The 15,807-nt window shown below is 44.8% G+C and overlaps 1 protein-coding gene across 1 annotated transcript in view; it reads right to left on the reverse strand.

Moving 5' to 3' along the window:
* Positions 1-3,534: 3,534 nt before the first annotated feature.
* LOC144683323 (uncharacterized) overlaps positions 3,535-15,807 on the reverse strand; it is a 68,167-nt gene continuing 55,894 nt past the window's right edge. Inside the window, exons 5-6 of the mRNA XM_078546259.1 lie at positions 12,080-12,232; positions 3,535-3,733 (exon numbers count right to left, since the gene is read on the reverse strand). Of these exons, the coding sequence (XP_078402385.1) occupies positions 3,629-3,733; positions 12,080-12,232 (258 nt within the window). The 3' untranslated portion in view covers positions 3,535-3,628. The remainder of the gene's footprint in view (positions 3,734-12,079; positions 12,233-15,807) is intronic.

A 15,807-nucleotide genomic window follows, 5' to 3' on the forward strand; every position in this document is an offset into this window, starting at 1 on the left:
ACCTCTGGCTCGCTGTGCCTGACTTGCCTGGCCCCAGTGGTAGTGGATGAAGGTCAATGCACGCCTGAACAAAGCTTGACACAAGTGTGCACAGCTGATTAAGAGACACCACAAAGATTACCCACCGACCCCTGGAATGAGCCAGAGGCATAGAAGTTGAGGGCAGCTGTGGCCTTTAGAGCCGCTGGCAATGGGGTGCCCACCCACACAGTTAGCGGAGATCTCAGGCCCAATCATTTGACAGATATAGTTGACTGTCTCCCTTGAGAGATGTAGCCTCCTTCGGCACTGCACCTCAGATATATTGAGGTAGCTGCTTCGCCGCCTGTAAACCCTGGCAGCAGGATAGTGGCATCTTCTGCGGCCTCTTCCGCCTTGGACTAGCTCTTGGCCCTGCGCCCCTTGTGCCTGCGCCTGTCTTCCCAAAGGTGGCTCCCCTGGAGGCTGAATGTGCATTCCTGGCCTCGTCTCCCTTCTAGCCCTCCCTTCCTCCTCAGAGGAGCTGCCTCCGGTGGAGAGTTCAACTTCTATTCCCAGGCTAAGGGAAGGCTTCCTGAAACCTGCAGGCCCAATAAAGATTCCTCAATGCAGAGTGCTGACCCGAAGGCTGTGAGTCCAGACCAAGCAGCTGGTATGCGTTTTGTAGCATTGCAGATCACACAGGCAAAAATCAGTAACTTTGAAAAATCAATATTTGACAGAGCACACTTGCAACCCCACTGAGCCCTTTTATCCTGCCCATGGATGAGGTTTATACAAAAGTGTCCTACCCGCCTGCCTGTTGCGCCAACCCGAAGGTTGCACGGGCGCTGAAAAATCGACGTCAATTGGTGCCTCAGGGGCCTTATGTGGCCCGTTAATTAATGGCGGGCACACATCGGATATCATTGCGCGCCCGCTCAACGAAATATCACGATGGCGTGGGGTGACATTGGGATGCTCGCCCGACGTCACCGCGCGTCATTTTATGCATCAGCGTGCGGGACCCGCCCCAGTACACCAACGGGAAAATTCTGCCCTATATCTTTTTGCAACCTCTTTGTGTCCTTGTACATTGTAAAACATTAGTACCTGAAGGGACAGGTGGAGGAAAAGCACTAGGTGGGTGAGAAATTTGGCAATGGGAATCTGAAAAACTGACAGCATATGCAATAATTAGTCCTCTTGCCTTCCATGTCGTGAGTTGCTCTTAAGTATAAATAGTGTGAACCAGAGACATCGGCCCAACTTCTGGATGACTCATGACTCAGCGGAGTCATAAACCATTGTCTGAATTTGGGAACCTTTTGTAAGGTAAGTTTAAAAGGTCTTGCCCATGCCCCCCCATGTTCCCTTCATGATCTCCATTCTCCTTCCATGCCCCTCACCCAATATGCATAAAACGAATGAGCCATATAAAAGCAATGGCAAGGCCTGAAATGCTGAGGGGAAGACACACCCATTTAGGAATCTTCTTTGAAAAAGCTGCTGTTCTTACAGCCCTATAAAAGTGTCAGACAGAGCCATTCAGAGTACTCATAATAACAGAAGCTTTCCCTCACTTTGCACATCTTAATTTTGTCCAAATAAACATACAGACATTTTAAAAAGCAGAACAAAGAAAGAATAACTTATTATAACTTTATAGATATGTCAATCAATCAAAGCAAACATTCCACTACCACCTGTCAAAACAGAACCTCTGTTGAACTAACCCATGTGAGAGTTTTGGAGATCATAATGAGGACATTTGCAAATTACATCAATAGAGACAGATGGCCAGACATCTGTTTCGCCAAATGGGCTCATGGTCTTCTAACCAGACTACCTTGGCACTTGCCTGCCCCCCTGGTCACTCCCGAACTGCTTCTGGAGTCAATGGGCCTGACTTGATCCTGCCCCACCGCCCCTGAGTAAAAATTGCACGTGATGGGGCCCTTTATCTCAAAGCAGATCTGCTAAGTTGGAAAATTCCCCGAAGCAAGCAACCTGCCTCGGTAGTGAAAATCCAGCCCATCATCTTCCAATGAAACACATTGAATTCAACTCCTGCACTTGGGTATGAATGAGATAACTGTGTCTTTCTTCTTTCAATTTTTAGCTTCTACCTAATCTTGCTGGGGACCCATAACCAAAGAGATGTCACAACTGAGCTCAATGCTATGCTTACCCAACATTCACACATTTTTCACTGATTAGGAGCAATCATGCACAGCATGATGATTTGTCCTTTCCTCTCTCTATCGCAGAACTAATGAGGGCATTTGCAGTACCAAGCTGTTGTACCAGCTAAGAGTAACTATCTAAATACGAACATTCAAACATACAAATTAGGAGCAGGAGTAGGCCATTTGTAGGCCATCAACTCCACATTCCTACCTACCCCCAATAACCTTTCACACCTTGCTTATCAAGAATCTATCTACCTCTGACTTAAAAATATTCAAAGGCTCTGCTTCCATCGTCTTTTAAGGAAGAGTTCCAAAGACTCACAACCCTCTGAGAGAAAAAAATTCTCCTCATCTCTGTCCTAAATGGGCAGCGCTTATTTTTAAACAGTAGCCCCTAGTACTTGATTCTCCCACAGGAGGAAACATCCTCTCCACATAGACCCTGTCAAGGCCCTTCAGGGTCTTATCTGTTTCAATCAAGTCACCTCTTACTCTTCTAAACTCCAGCAGATACAAGCCTAGCCTGTCCAACATTTCCTTGTAAGACAACCTGCCCCATCCAGGTATTATTTTAGTAAACCTTTTCTGAACTGCTTCCTATGCATTTACATCCTTCCTTAAATAAGGAGACTATTGTACACAGTACTCAGAATCACACCAATGCCCTGTATAACTGAAGCATAACCTCTCTAACTTTGTATTCAATTCCCCTCACAATAAATGATAACCTTCTATTAGTTTTCCTAGTTACCTGCCGCACCTGCATACTAGTCTGTTGCAATTTATGTACTACGGCACCTAGATCCCTCTGCATCTCAGAGCTCTGCAATCTCTCACCATTTAGATAATATGCTTCTTTTTTATTTTTCCTGCCAAAATGGACAATTTTACACTTTCCCACATTATACTCCATTTGCCAGGTCTTTGCCCACTAACTTAACCTATCTATATCTCTTTGTAGCCTCCTTGTCTCCTCTTCACATCTTATCATCCTACCTATCTTTGTGTCATCAGCAAATTTAGCAACCATACCTTTGGTCCCTTCATCCAAGTCATGTATTTAAATTGTAAACAGTTGAGGCCCCAGCACTGATAGCTGTGACACACCACTATGTTTCATCTTGCCAACCAGAAAAAGAACCATTTATGCCAACCCTCTGTTCCCTGTTAGCTAGACTTTCTCTGCTTGGACAGAGAATTGAATCTGGGGCCTGTAGTCAATGTCACCCTGGATTATATTAAAGAATACCTTTTGGGGGAGCTGGTATTAGTATCTGGTTAAAGTATTAGTAAACTTCTTTTCACTTAATAACTATTTTGGAAAGGATAACTTTGGTGAGGTAGTTATTAGACTGTTCTCAGTCAGAGAAAATAAGCATTTCGGTCAGCATCAGAAAGATCAAACTGAGCATTTATTATTTTATGTGACTCCATTTCCAAAGCTGTACTCTGCTGTGAAAGTTCCAAGCATTACAGAATTAATTTAGGGCATTTCTATTGAATAATCTTTTCCACACCAGAGAAGCAGTATCTGAGTATTTTGGAAGGGCACTGTGTATTTCTCCAATCTGTGTAAGTGCATCCTACAAAAACACAAATGAAAGAGAGCAGAATTAAGGAAAAGTTACAAATGCTGGATATCTAAAATAAAAACATATTGGAAATATAATACAGGTCAGCCAGCATATTTAAAAAGAAAAGACATGCTGTGACATTTCGGGTGTGTCCTGTTAATTTGAGCCAACAGTTGAGTGAAAAACATACCAGTAAGGTGTTGTGGCACAGCCGATGGTAAATACTGAGTTGTTCAAATCCCAAAGAGAAACTTAAAACAACTGCCACAACTTGTTTTACAATTTGTTAAAATTTTGAGATGCGTGCCCTGAATTCAGTAGTAATAAGACCACCAAGTCTAATAGGTTTTTACAAAACTTGGTTAAGCATTTATTAATTTAAAAAAGACTTTAAATACATACATAGATCTACAATTGCTACGATGATAATTTCTAAGTCTCCTAATCAATCTAACTCCCAGTTACACTTTCATTAAGGCAACAGTAAAACACTTGGGCAAGAAACTTACCTGTGTCAGGCGGGCTGGGCGGGGGCGGGTGCAGAGCCAATTTCCACCTGTGATCGGCTGCGCGTCACCATTTTACGTGCGCAAGTGACGTGCGGCCGGTAGTGCTCAGCTGGTAGTGTGCAGGCGGGGAGAGAAGGGAGAGTCGGGGCCTGCGCATGCGCACATGAGAGCGCAGAAATCTCCCTGAGGCACGGAGCTGCCTCAAGGAGATTAAGTACATAATGAAGGTTTATAAATAATAAAGTTACAAGTTATTTAGACATGTCCCCTCATGTGACAGTGTCAATTGTGCAAAAATGAATTAATAATTTTATAAAACCTTCAGGAAACCTCATCCAACGGCGGGATGAGGTTTCCTGAAAAATGCGAAGGCCACTTGGGCTCTTCGTCTGCCCGCCAATCTTAAGGTTGGATGGGCAGCGCTGTTAATTACCTAAATTACTTCCCGAATGGCTTTAATAGGCCTTTGACAGTTCAGCGGGTGCGCAGCCGCCTCCGGTGCGCGCCCACCAAACAAAAGATCTAAATGACGCGCGATGACGTCAGGACGCATGCCTGACATCATCTCGCGTCATTTTGTGCATCAACGTGTCAGACCTGCTCCCACACACTGACAGCAATATTCAGGCCATAGATTTTAAAGGACCCAGGCAAAGAAACACGATACCCTGAACAAGTCAACTTCGAAGTGAGTTTTCTTAACTTCAGTCCTTTGAAGACAGCAGCTTGAGGCATAAATGCTGAAGGGTTTTTCACACACTTGTAAGATCTTAAAAAATGTGTCTTCCCTTACACACGACCCTTGCTCCTACTTTATACATATCTATCTCTTTGAATGCAAATACCCATTGGTCAGGATATTGAGGTTGGCAAGCCGGTGGGGGGGGGGGGGGGGGCGGGGGGGGGGCTCGCTCGCCGACGCGTAAAATGACGCAGGATGATGTCAGGCATAACTCCCGAAGTCAGCCCACCTCATTTCAATTTTCAGGTCAGCGGCGGCGCAGCTGAATCAGCTGTGTGCCCGCTGACCTGTCAACAGCTTATTGAGGCCATTTAAAAAGTAATTCAAGTAGTTAATGGGCCTGTCCGTCTAACCTTAAGGTTGGTGGGCAGGCCGGGAGCCCTGGCGGGCTTCAGAAAAAGCATGAAACCTCATCCACGGGCAGGATGAGGTTTCATGAGAGTTTTAAAAAATTTAATAAAAGTTTGAATAAAAGTGATGGACATGTCCCAACTCATCGTCAACGTCACATGAGGGGACATGTCAGGGAAATTTTATGTTTGCGCATTGACCATTTTTGAATTTGGTGCCGATCTCCCTGAGGCAGCGTTTAGCCTCAGGGAGGTGAGTGCGTGAAAGAGCACACTCTCAGTCGATGGAAATCCCCCCCCCGCCCGCACCCGGAGCGCATAGCGCTTCCTGGCAGACGTCACGCTGGGCGGGCCATGTAAAATAGCGGCCCAATCGGAGACGCGCCTGCACGGGCCCATTCCAACAGGGGGCAAAATTATTCCCAATGAGTCCTGACTGAGGCCCCTATCAGTATGATCATGTGGGTGTAAACTGACTACTTGGATCTTTCCAAATTCTGTCACTTTTTAATATTGCAGTCTCTTTGTATATGTTGTTGGTTTACAATGAGAGAAAGGTTGAAATGTTCAGTTCTGGCAAAGAATGAATGTATGATCTGCTACTGCAGTTGTGCAGAGTTGATCAGCTAATGGAGTGATGTCCCAAGTGGCAGGCTTGAATCAAAAAATAACCAAGAATCTCAGGGTGATTTTTAACCTTTACAGTTAATGGCTGTGGTGAAAGTGGGATGCACTTTGGATTACTGCATGTACCTCCAGTCAGTGATGACTTCCACTGTATAGCAGAGCTGTGAGACAAGTGGAGGCAGGAACAGCTCTGCTGTGGGACTACTGGTGGGTGAGTGCTGTGTTTGGTGCCTGAGCAGCATGGCATTATTCCAATGATCCTCCAATTCTTCTTCCATCAAACAAAGCACAGGGGAATTTCTAGGTGTGCCCTGTCTGAAGTAGACAAAGACAAAGCCGTGGGGGTGGGGTTGGAAGTTGAAGAGCTAGGTCAAATGTCATGAAAACTGATGGTAAAGTAACTGGCAACAGCAAAGTAAATGGTTCATTTAAATCAACTAAGAAATATGAATTTTATAAATTATCAAAATAAAGGTGATATTTTCCTCTCTGGCAGAATATCACTGTCATGAGGAGATCAATGTCTATAAGGTTATTGGAAATTATTTTTTAAAATAGAGTTTAGTGGTGTCTGTGTGTGTATGTATGTATCTTAATTGGTTTAAAGCCAGCTGGCCTAGAGGCTTTGACGTATAGAAAGAAGTAGGTTTGAAATGGTATTTAGATAAACATGGGGAAGTTTAGGAACATGGGGCAGGATTTTGCCCTTGGCGGAGGTGCTCGGTGGTGGTGGGCAGGGGCAGTCGAGAAGCCGACCACCGCCCGTGATCAGCTCCGCACCGCAATTTTACTCGGGTGGGTCAATTAAGGCCCGCCCATCGTGGAACGCGAGTGGCAGCACTGAGCGCTGCCTGTGCGGGTGGTGGGGGAGGAGGGCGTGCAGGCCTAGCTCGCAATTCGCACATGCGCGAGAAAGAGCGCTTCAAGCTCCCTGAGGCATGGAGTTACCTCAGGGAGATGAAGCACTGTTTAAAAAAAATAAAGGAAATAAAAATATCATAAATGTGACTCTGTCACATGAGCAGGGACATGTTTTTAATTCAACTGTTAAATTTTTATTTTATTTGTATTTGATTTTGGAAACCTCATCCTGCCCGTGGATGAGGTTTCGCTTGCGCGTCAACCAATAAAAAAGTGAAAAATTCAGACAATTGTTAACTTAATGGCCTTAACAGGCCTTTTAATTGTTGGTGGGCACGCTTCTGGCTCCAGCCCGCGCCCACTGACCTAACTATTGTGAGAATGCGTGTTGATGTTGGCACCCGCAGCCGATGTCAATGCGCTTTATTTCAAGCTCCAGCATGTCAGGCGCACATCCGCACATCAAGCATAATTTTCTGCTCATAGGTGTCAAGGGGGAAAATTGCGTTTTTAAATAAACCATTCAAAAGAATGGGTGAAATCTTGCACCTAGCTAGAAGACGCCGAGCAATGTGTTTATTTTTTTCAGCTTACTAATGAACTTAGTGGGATGAAAGGATGTTATTGTTAGAAGAGGTAAAATTAAAAGCCTAGTGATACAATGGAAAATTTATATTCAAAGAGAAAGATATGTATAAAGGACAAAGGAGATTGTGGGTTATGCAGAGGCATTTTAAGATCCAACTTGTGTGAGAAGCCTCAAGCTGCTGTCTGCAATGACCCAGAGCTGAAAGGAACTCTTTTGTTGCGACTATCCAGGGTGTGTTTTGCCAGGTGTCTGTCTAAATCTATGAGATTTACTGTTGCCTTACCAGGGGTCTAACTGAGAGTCAAATTAATTAGGAGATTTTTGTAGTTATTATAGTAGTAATTTTGTGGACATATGTACGTGTTGACAATTTTTCTTGTATTGATAAATGTTTAATTTAGTTTTATAAAAAAACCCCTTGAGACTCAGTGGTCTTATTAATACTGAATTCAAAGCCTGCATCTCAAAACATATGAATTGCAAAAAATGGGTTATGACAGTTGTTTCAAGTTTCCCTCTGAGATTTGAACAACTCAGCCTTTGCCAACAGCTATGTTGTAATAATCACAAGCTGGACATTAAGGGTCAGGGGAAAGGGCTTCACTTTTTCTCAATACGTGGCCCTGGTAAGTGCTGGGAGTGTTGTAAAGGAAACTATTCCTTGACATCTTGCTGGTCTTAAAATTCGTTTCTAACTTTATAGCAGAGCGTAGCAACCCATTCTGATTTTAGGGAGATTAATAGGGAAGACCTCAAAGGTAATAATCTCCCTATTGCTCCCAATGCTACATGCTAGTGAGTCCAGGAATAGAAGGATAGAGCAAATGAAAGTGTGGTTTTAGAGATGGTGATGGAGGAAGGACTTAATATTCCTGGGACACTTGTACCAGTTCTGGGGGAGATGAGATCGGTAAAGGTCAGAACGCTTGCCCCTAGCCCACAGGATGAGTTACGTTAGTGATGTTGGGAGGTTTTAAACTAATTAGGCAGGGGGGGTGGGCACCAGGATGCAGCAATAAAAGGAGAAACAAGGTGCTCAAAAGATCAGGAGGGACAGATAGCACTAGTAGAAGAAATAGCAACTTATTAAGTGGGATCAAACTAAGAGAGAATACACAAAAATCTACAATAGGTTCAATGAGTGTAGATGCAAGGGGTATGTTTTTTAATTCATTCATGGGGTGTGGGCGTCACTAGCTAGGCCAGCATTTATTGCTTATCCCTAATTGCCCTTGAGAAGGTGGTGGTGAGCTGCCTTCTTGAATTGTTGCAGTCCATGTTCTGTAGGTATACCCACAGTGCTGTTAGGGAGGGAGTTCCAGGATTTTGACCCAGCGACAGTGAAGGAACGGCGATATATTTCCAAGTCAGGATGGTGAGTGGCTTGGAGGGGAACTTGCAGGTGGTTCCTGCTGAGGGGCTTCAGTTACGTGGATAGATTGGAGAAGCTAGGTTTCTTCTCCTCACAGCAAAGAAGGTTGAGAGGAAATTTGATAGAGGTATTCAAAATCATGAGCTGTCTGGACAGAATAGATAGAAACTGTTCTCCTTGATGGAAGAACCAGAGGACCCAGATTTCAGGTGACGGGCAAAAGAACCAAAGGTGACATGAGGTACAAATTTCTTACATAACTAGTAGTTATGATCGGAAATATGCTGCCTGTGAGTGTTGTGGAAGCAGATTCAGTTGTGGCTTTCAAAAGGGAATTATAGTACCGTAGGGAAAAAATTTGCAGGGCTGTGGGGATAGGGCAGCAAAATTGGACTAGCTGAATTGCTCTTGCAAAGAGGTAGCATGGACTCAACAGGCCAAATGGCCTCCATCTGTGCTGTAACCATTCTATGATTTTATGAACCCTTAACACCCGGTTTGGTAAAGGGGGAATCATGGCACAGGTGCTAACGAGGCAGAAATGATGGAAAATATGACACGAGAGATCACCATATTCTTATTGGTTTGTTTCTATAGAACCCCGTAAACATGCAGGTTCCTGCTACAAAGGAAATGCAACATAGTCAAATTTGTAATGGAAAGCAAACTAGGAGGGGCTGTGGAATTGGAGGAAGCTGTTCAGGAATTCCAAAAAAACTTTTTCACACAGCAAGTGGTTCTGGTCTGGGATGCACTGCCTGGAAGTGTGGTGGAGGCAGGTTCAGTAAGGCATTCAAAAGGGTATTAGATGATTATTTAAATAGAGACAATGTGCAGGGTTACTGGGAAAAAGCAGGAGAATGGCACTGAGTCATAATGCTCATTCAGAGAGCTGGTGCAGACACAATGGGCCAAATGGCCAACTCCTACACCATAACAATTTCGTGATTCTGTGAAAATGAGTTGGATAGACTATTTAAGTGGGCAGTTGAAACTTTGTATAGACAAATGTAAAACACTGCACATGGGTAGAAAAATAAGCGAGAAAGCATACTCCATGAAAGTGTTTATGGATGAATGGAATGGTTATGGATCAATCTGAAGAGACCTTGGAGTCTCAACAGACTCAATGCTAAATATGTTCATACAGAGCGACACAGGTATTAGACACTAGAACTACATTGCCAAAATAGTGGAATACATGTCTAAAAAAGTACCTTGAGTACTGCCTCCAGCTCAGGTCACTGAGACAGAAAGGAGCCATTCAAACACTGAAAGCAGTGTAAAGAAGAGCCACAAGGTTGTTCTCTGGTGTTTAGAAGTCTGAAGTTTGAGGGAAGCTTCAGCTTTTCAGTATGGAAAAGTGGAGCAGCACTTTGCTTTTGGGATTGGACATCAGAACCATTTCCATGTCTTGACCCCACACTGGGTGGTGGGGGTTGTGGGGGGTGAGGGGATGCAGTTAATCACAGTCTGTAATTTTGTCTGAGCTAATTGGTTGGAGGGCAGGTTTGGTGGCCAATTAGCAGTGGCGGATGTGGTGTGGAGGTGGCACTCTCAGGGTGGGATTTAATTGAGCCTGCCAGAGCGGGCATGATAGAGGGTGGAACAGGGAGAATCAGACTGGAGTACCCGCATTTCATTCCTGGCATTAGGAAAACTGCTCCCAATCAAGTTGGGGATGGGAAGGGGCTGAGGTGGGAATCCCGCCCACTGGTGGCAGGATGCCAATTAAGCTCATTAATGGACCACTTGACACCAATTATCCCTGAGCCCACTGGAATTTAGTCGTGGCTCAGGGAGTAAATGGGACTTGCACGGGTTTCCCGTGGCTTCCGAATGCCACTCCTGTGGTCTTGTAGGGAGGGAGGCCCCTCATTGACAGTCACTCAATGCCCAATCAACAGACCTGGCATCAGGAGTGGAGGGGGGGGTGCCACTCAAAGCCACCCCCCCTGCCCCTACCTCCGACGCCCTTGCACCCACTTGCCAGAGATACCTCCCCCCTGCCCTACTTAGCTTTCTCCAGGGATCCAGCAGCAATCCTCTGGGCAGGCCTCGGGAGTTTTACAAGCAGTAGCCACTGAACTCAGTGGCACTGACAGCAACGGAGAAGAGCTGGATTCTGATTGGCTAGCAGCTCTTGGGGGGGGGTGAGGATTTTTGATCCCCTGGGATTCTGGCCTGTTAATTGCCTGAGTGCACTTAAATTGTATTGGGCCTTCCCCACAGAAGTGATACAGAGCTCCCACTGGTTCTCCAACCACAGGGGGATCCCTGTCGCAGGAACTAAATCCCAGCAATAAAATGTGGACCTGATTTAAAGGCACGAGCAGCCATTATAGCGGGGCAGGCTTCGTGCATAGTAACCAAAGCCCAAGATCAGCAGGAGGAGAGGCAGACAACTGGCACCTGGGGCAGGGCTACCCCATGATTTGCAGATGAAGCCCTTGGATTATGTTGGAGGTAGTAAGAGAAATGTGAAGGATCTTGTTCCTGAAGGGTGACAGGAGAAGGCGCCTGGTCAAACTGAGCAGGCATGACGGGAGGTGGCAGAAAATGTCAGTAGCTGCAGTGCTGTCCAGAAGACCTAAGTGCAGTGCCAGAAAAGGTTAATGACCTTCTTTGTTCTGGCAAGGTGATTGCAATGTGACACTCCGATGTCAGGCCTCCAGGTCCACAGCCATCAGCAGACACAGAACAGCCTGAGGCCACATGGTGCTCATGGAGCTGGGAGACATGTGTGCCCAGGATAATTATTGATCTGTCAGCACAGCTCAGGGGCCTAGCGCTGTTGATGATCTGGCAGCACGTAGATGCAGTTTCTTATTTAAATGAGCTACTAGAATTGATGAGAGAGACCAGCACTGCCTTATCCTTCTCTCTCTCTTTTGTCCTTATAGGAGAAGAGGGCACACATTGCGAGGGGGAAGGTTTGCACAGGGGAAGGTTCGCACAGGGGAAGGAGAGCCAGCTCGTCATCCTTATAGCCATGGAGGAGGTGACAATGGAAATCACAAGGGTGGTCCTGCAAGGCCAAGTGGGTGATGGGGAGATGTGAAATCCTGCAGAAAAGGGTGAAAAGATATTGGCTTGAATTTTCCAGCCCCGCTGTGGCGGGTTCCACCGTGGGGTGTGTGGCCGCCCAGCTAAAAGTCCATTGACTGTCGGTGGGACTGGGTGGTCCCAGCAGCGGGCAGAGCCGGAAAATCCCACCCATTGAATTGTGCAGATAAAAGAACTGGAGGGCACGCCTCCCCATTTGACAGCATGCCAAAGACTCAGGTGAAAATAAAGCTGCATACCTTGGTATAAATGTGTTCCTCTAATTTTTCTTGGAGAGAAGCTTCTTCCAATTGTATCTTCTTGACGCGGAGGAAGTTGTGTTCTGCCAGCTTACTGACCTTCTCGAGGCAGGCAGCACATTCGGAGGGTTGATGCATGCTGGTTTCCACAATCTAAAATGGCAAAATAGTAAAGAAAAAAGGGCAGCAATGAGCACAGAGCAATAGCTTTCCTCTGTCTCCTCAATATGCTGATTCTTGTTCAGTTATAGTTCCACAAGCACTGAGAGCCTCCAGTCCTTCACCCAAGTAACCTTCTTCAGAGTCTGAAGATCATCATTAAAGTTTTCGACCACAGATGACATTACAGGTGAGTCCCACCCTTCGCTTATCCATGTCCTCCACATATACATTCCAGCAGATGCCAATAGATATCATTCAGAAGTGAGAACATTGGCTGAAAAGCTTTAATTTGTGCGCTGCTCATTCACAAGTTTTGCCATTATTATATCATTTATATATTAATTAGGATAGAACACGTGCATGTAAGGGTTGAGAAACTAAGCAGACATCCATCAAACATTGTAACCTAGATATTATGCTGTGTGATATTAGTACGCATATTAGCTTAATTGTCTGCCATTTTAGAGACATGATAACCCACTTACTTTAAATGGGCTGTAACTTCAGTTAAAATGTTAGACAAAGTAATTTCATTGAAATGATTTAATAATTCAAATTATTAAGTGTTTTCTACACCTGTGTTATAACACATTCAGTATTTCTCTAGTGGAACATTCTTCTGTGGAAATCAAAACACAGAGAGGACTCTATCGTTCGCCATGATGGAAAAGATCCAGCAGTGGAAAGTTGAATATTGGTAGATAATTAAGAGCACTTAAATGTTGGTTTTATATGCACCTTCTACCCTAAGTATTATATAAATTTTGGTTTTGTACCTAGGTGACAGCAAAACGCTTGACACAGAGAAGGAAGATGAGTGCCCTACAAACAACAGAAACTGAATATAATCTTTCTTCGGCTGTCAGTCAAGATGAATGGCATTACATGGGGCTGGATTTTACCCCTGGCTTTGAGACACCAGTGTCAGAAACAAATGGGGTTCCAAGCCTGAACTTGTCGACAGAAAGTCTGCCATAACAATCTTCTGGGAGATGGCCTCCTAATTGGCCCGATCCATACTCGCTGCCCTGTTAAACAGTTCTGAAGCCTCAGCAGACCCATCAGGAGAGGTGGGTGCTGCTGAGGGCATTGGGAACTGCAAGGATGCCTCAGCTTGGAGGCGACCTTGGAGGCATGGATCTAAATTGAAAATTATGAGGGCAAAGCCATTAGGCCACTTAGAGGGGAAACATTCTGGGTGAATCATTGTGGGGGCCATTCTGCCAGGGGCAAAATGTAGGCAAGCTCGCAAAATATCCCCTAATTGAGACCTTAAACATCTTCTCTGATACTCAGATACTTGAGGAAACAAGTTAAGACTCAAGAGTCACCCCTTACAGCCAGCATCTGAAACGGATTCAAATTCTGACCACAAAGATGACAGTACAAAGTGATAACCTATTATGCTCTCACACTGTCACAACTGTCCACCTGAAAGCCTTTTTTTTTGAATGTATCTTCTGAACCACATACACCTTATTTTTCCTATCTCTAACCCCATGTTTCTTTCAATCAATTTTTCCAATTTCACTGTAAATCCAAACAAATTGCTAAAAACGTTTATGAGCTGTAAGACCATGATGTGTTTATCTGCATTTCACATCAGAAGCTGACCCCAAAGTATGGAAGATTCATATTGCTCCCTTTCATGTGTTCCGATGCAGCAGGGATGCGAGAATGAACCTTATACGCAGCAAGGGGTAATGACCTAGAACTTGCTGCTCACAAGAATGTTGGAAGCAAAACAATCAGTGATTTCAAAAGGAAATTGGATGGGCACTTGAAGAAAATAAACTTGCAGTGATAGCACAGGGGAATGAAACAGAATGGTTTGCGCTATAGAGAGCTGGCATGGATTCAATGGGCTGAATGGCTTCCTTCTGTGCTGTAAATTACTCTATAATTTTCTAATGAAAACTACGTTTCCTCTGTGCTGTGTATCAAAAATGCAAAACTGAGGGAAGAGATGGGTGGTCACAAAGTACAAAAGCAAGGAAATCATGCCAAATTTGTGCAGGTAATGATAACACCAATTTTTAAAATATTTTGTGCAGTTTGGAGATTCGATTATAGAAGGGGTTTTAAAGTTATAGGCCAGAGTTTACGTTCCGTCGGCGGGCATGCACCCGACTTTGGGCGAGCGTTCTGACATCATTGCGCATTCGCGCGATATTTCACTCAGTGGGCGTGTGCGGCAGTCGGAAGTGCACCCGTCGACAATTAAGTGGGTAATTAAACCCATTGATGATGTAATCAACAGTGATTTTACGTGGCCCGTCCATTCTCCCAGGCGGCATTCACGCTTTAGCTCAACCCTCGATCCAGGGTGGATGAAATCTCTGTGAGGAAATAAAATAAGCAGAGATATCAGGGTACTGGTTTTTTATGAGGTATGCTTTCAGGTGCTTGATTGTGCTGCATGGACATATTTTGCAGAATTTTTGTTGTGTCCTGTAGTCTGCGGAAGTCTGCAGCTCCCTGGGGCAGCTGTCTGCTTTCAGGGAGCTCTCTCAAAGCGCTCACTGGCACCCTTGGTTAAGTTGGCGCCTGCCCTCTTCCTCCCCCAGCCCAGCAGCGCTGAATATTTCAGCACGAGTTTCACACTGGCTGTCCGTTAATTGGCCAGCCAGCGTGAAATCGCGGTGGGGGGCCGATCACGGCCAGTGGCCCATTTCCCATCCGCTCCTGGGCCTGCCAATCGGGCATACCAACGACCGAAAAATTCAGGCCATAGAGTATGTACTGTATAGATTCTTCAGAATGATATTGGGGATGAGAAACCATAGATATAAAGAGAAGTTTGAGATTATTTTCACTGGAACAGAGAAAGAATCTGCTGGAAAGTATTCATCCACCACAGCAGCTGGTGGAATTTAAATTCAAATAAAAAATCTGGAATTGAAAGCTCATCTCAGTAATAGTGACAACTATCATCAATTGTTGTAAAAACCCATCTGGTTTACTAATGCCCTTTAGGGAAAGAAATCTGCTATCCTTACCCAGTCAGGCCTACATGTGACTTCAGACCCACAGCAACGTGGTTGACTCTTAATTGCCTTCTGAAATAGCCTAACAACCAACTCCAAGGGCAATTAGGGATAAACAATAAATGTTGGCCTGACCAGTGATGCCCACACCCCATGCAAAAAAAACTAAAGGGAGAATAGAGGATTTAGGTAACAGAGGGTTTTTAAATTATGGGAGGTGATGCACTGATAGGGAGAGACAAGGCCACAGTTTACTGAAGCCGGTGAATGAATGGTGTCCATTGTTCTCTAGACTCCCCCTTGTCTATTTACGTTCCATGAAGCTTTGCATCGCAAATTGCTGGTTTTTTTAATCATTCATGGGACGTGGGTGTCACTGGATAGGTCAGCATTTATTACCCATCCCAAATTGCCCTTGTTCAGAGGACATTTAAGAGTCAGCCACATTGCTGTGGATCTGGAATCACATGTAGGCCAGACCAGGTAAGAACAACAGATTTCCTTCCCTAAAGGACATTAGTGAACCAGATGGGTTTTTATGACAATCACCAATGGTTTCATGGTGATCACCACACTTTA

This window comes from Cetorhinus maximus, chromosome 8, assembly GCF_964194155.1.
Source record: "Cetorhinus maximus chromosome 8, sCetMax3.hap1.1, whole genome shotgun sequence".
Classification (NCBI taxonomy): Eukaryota; Metazoa; Chordata; class Chondrichthyes; order Lamniformes; family Cetorhinidae; genus Cetorhinus; species Cetorhinus maximus.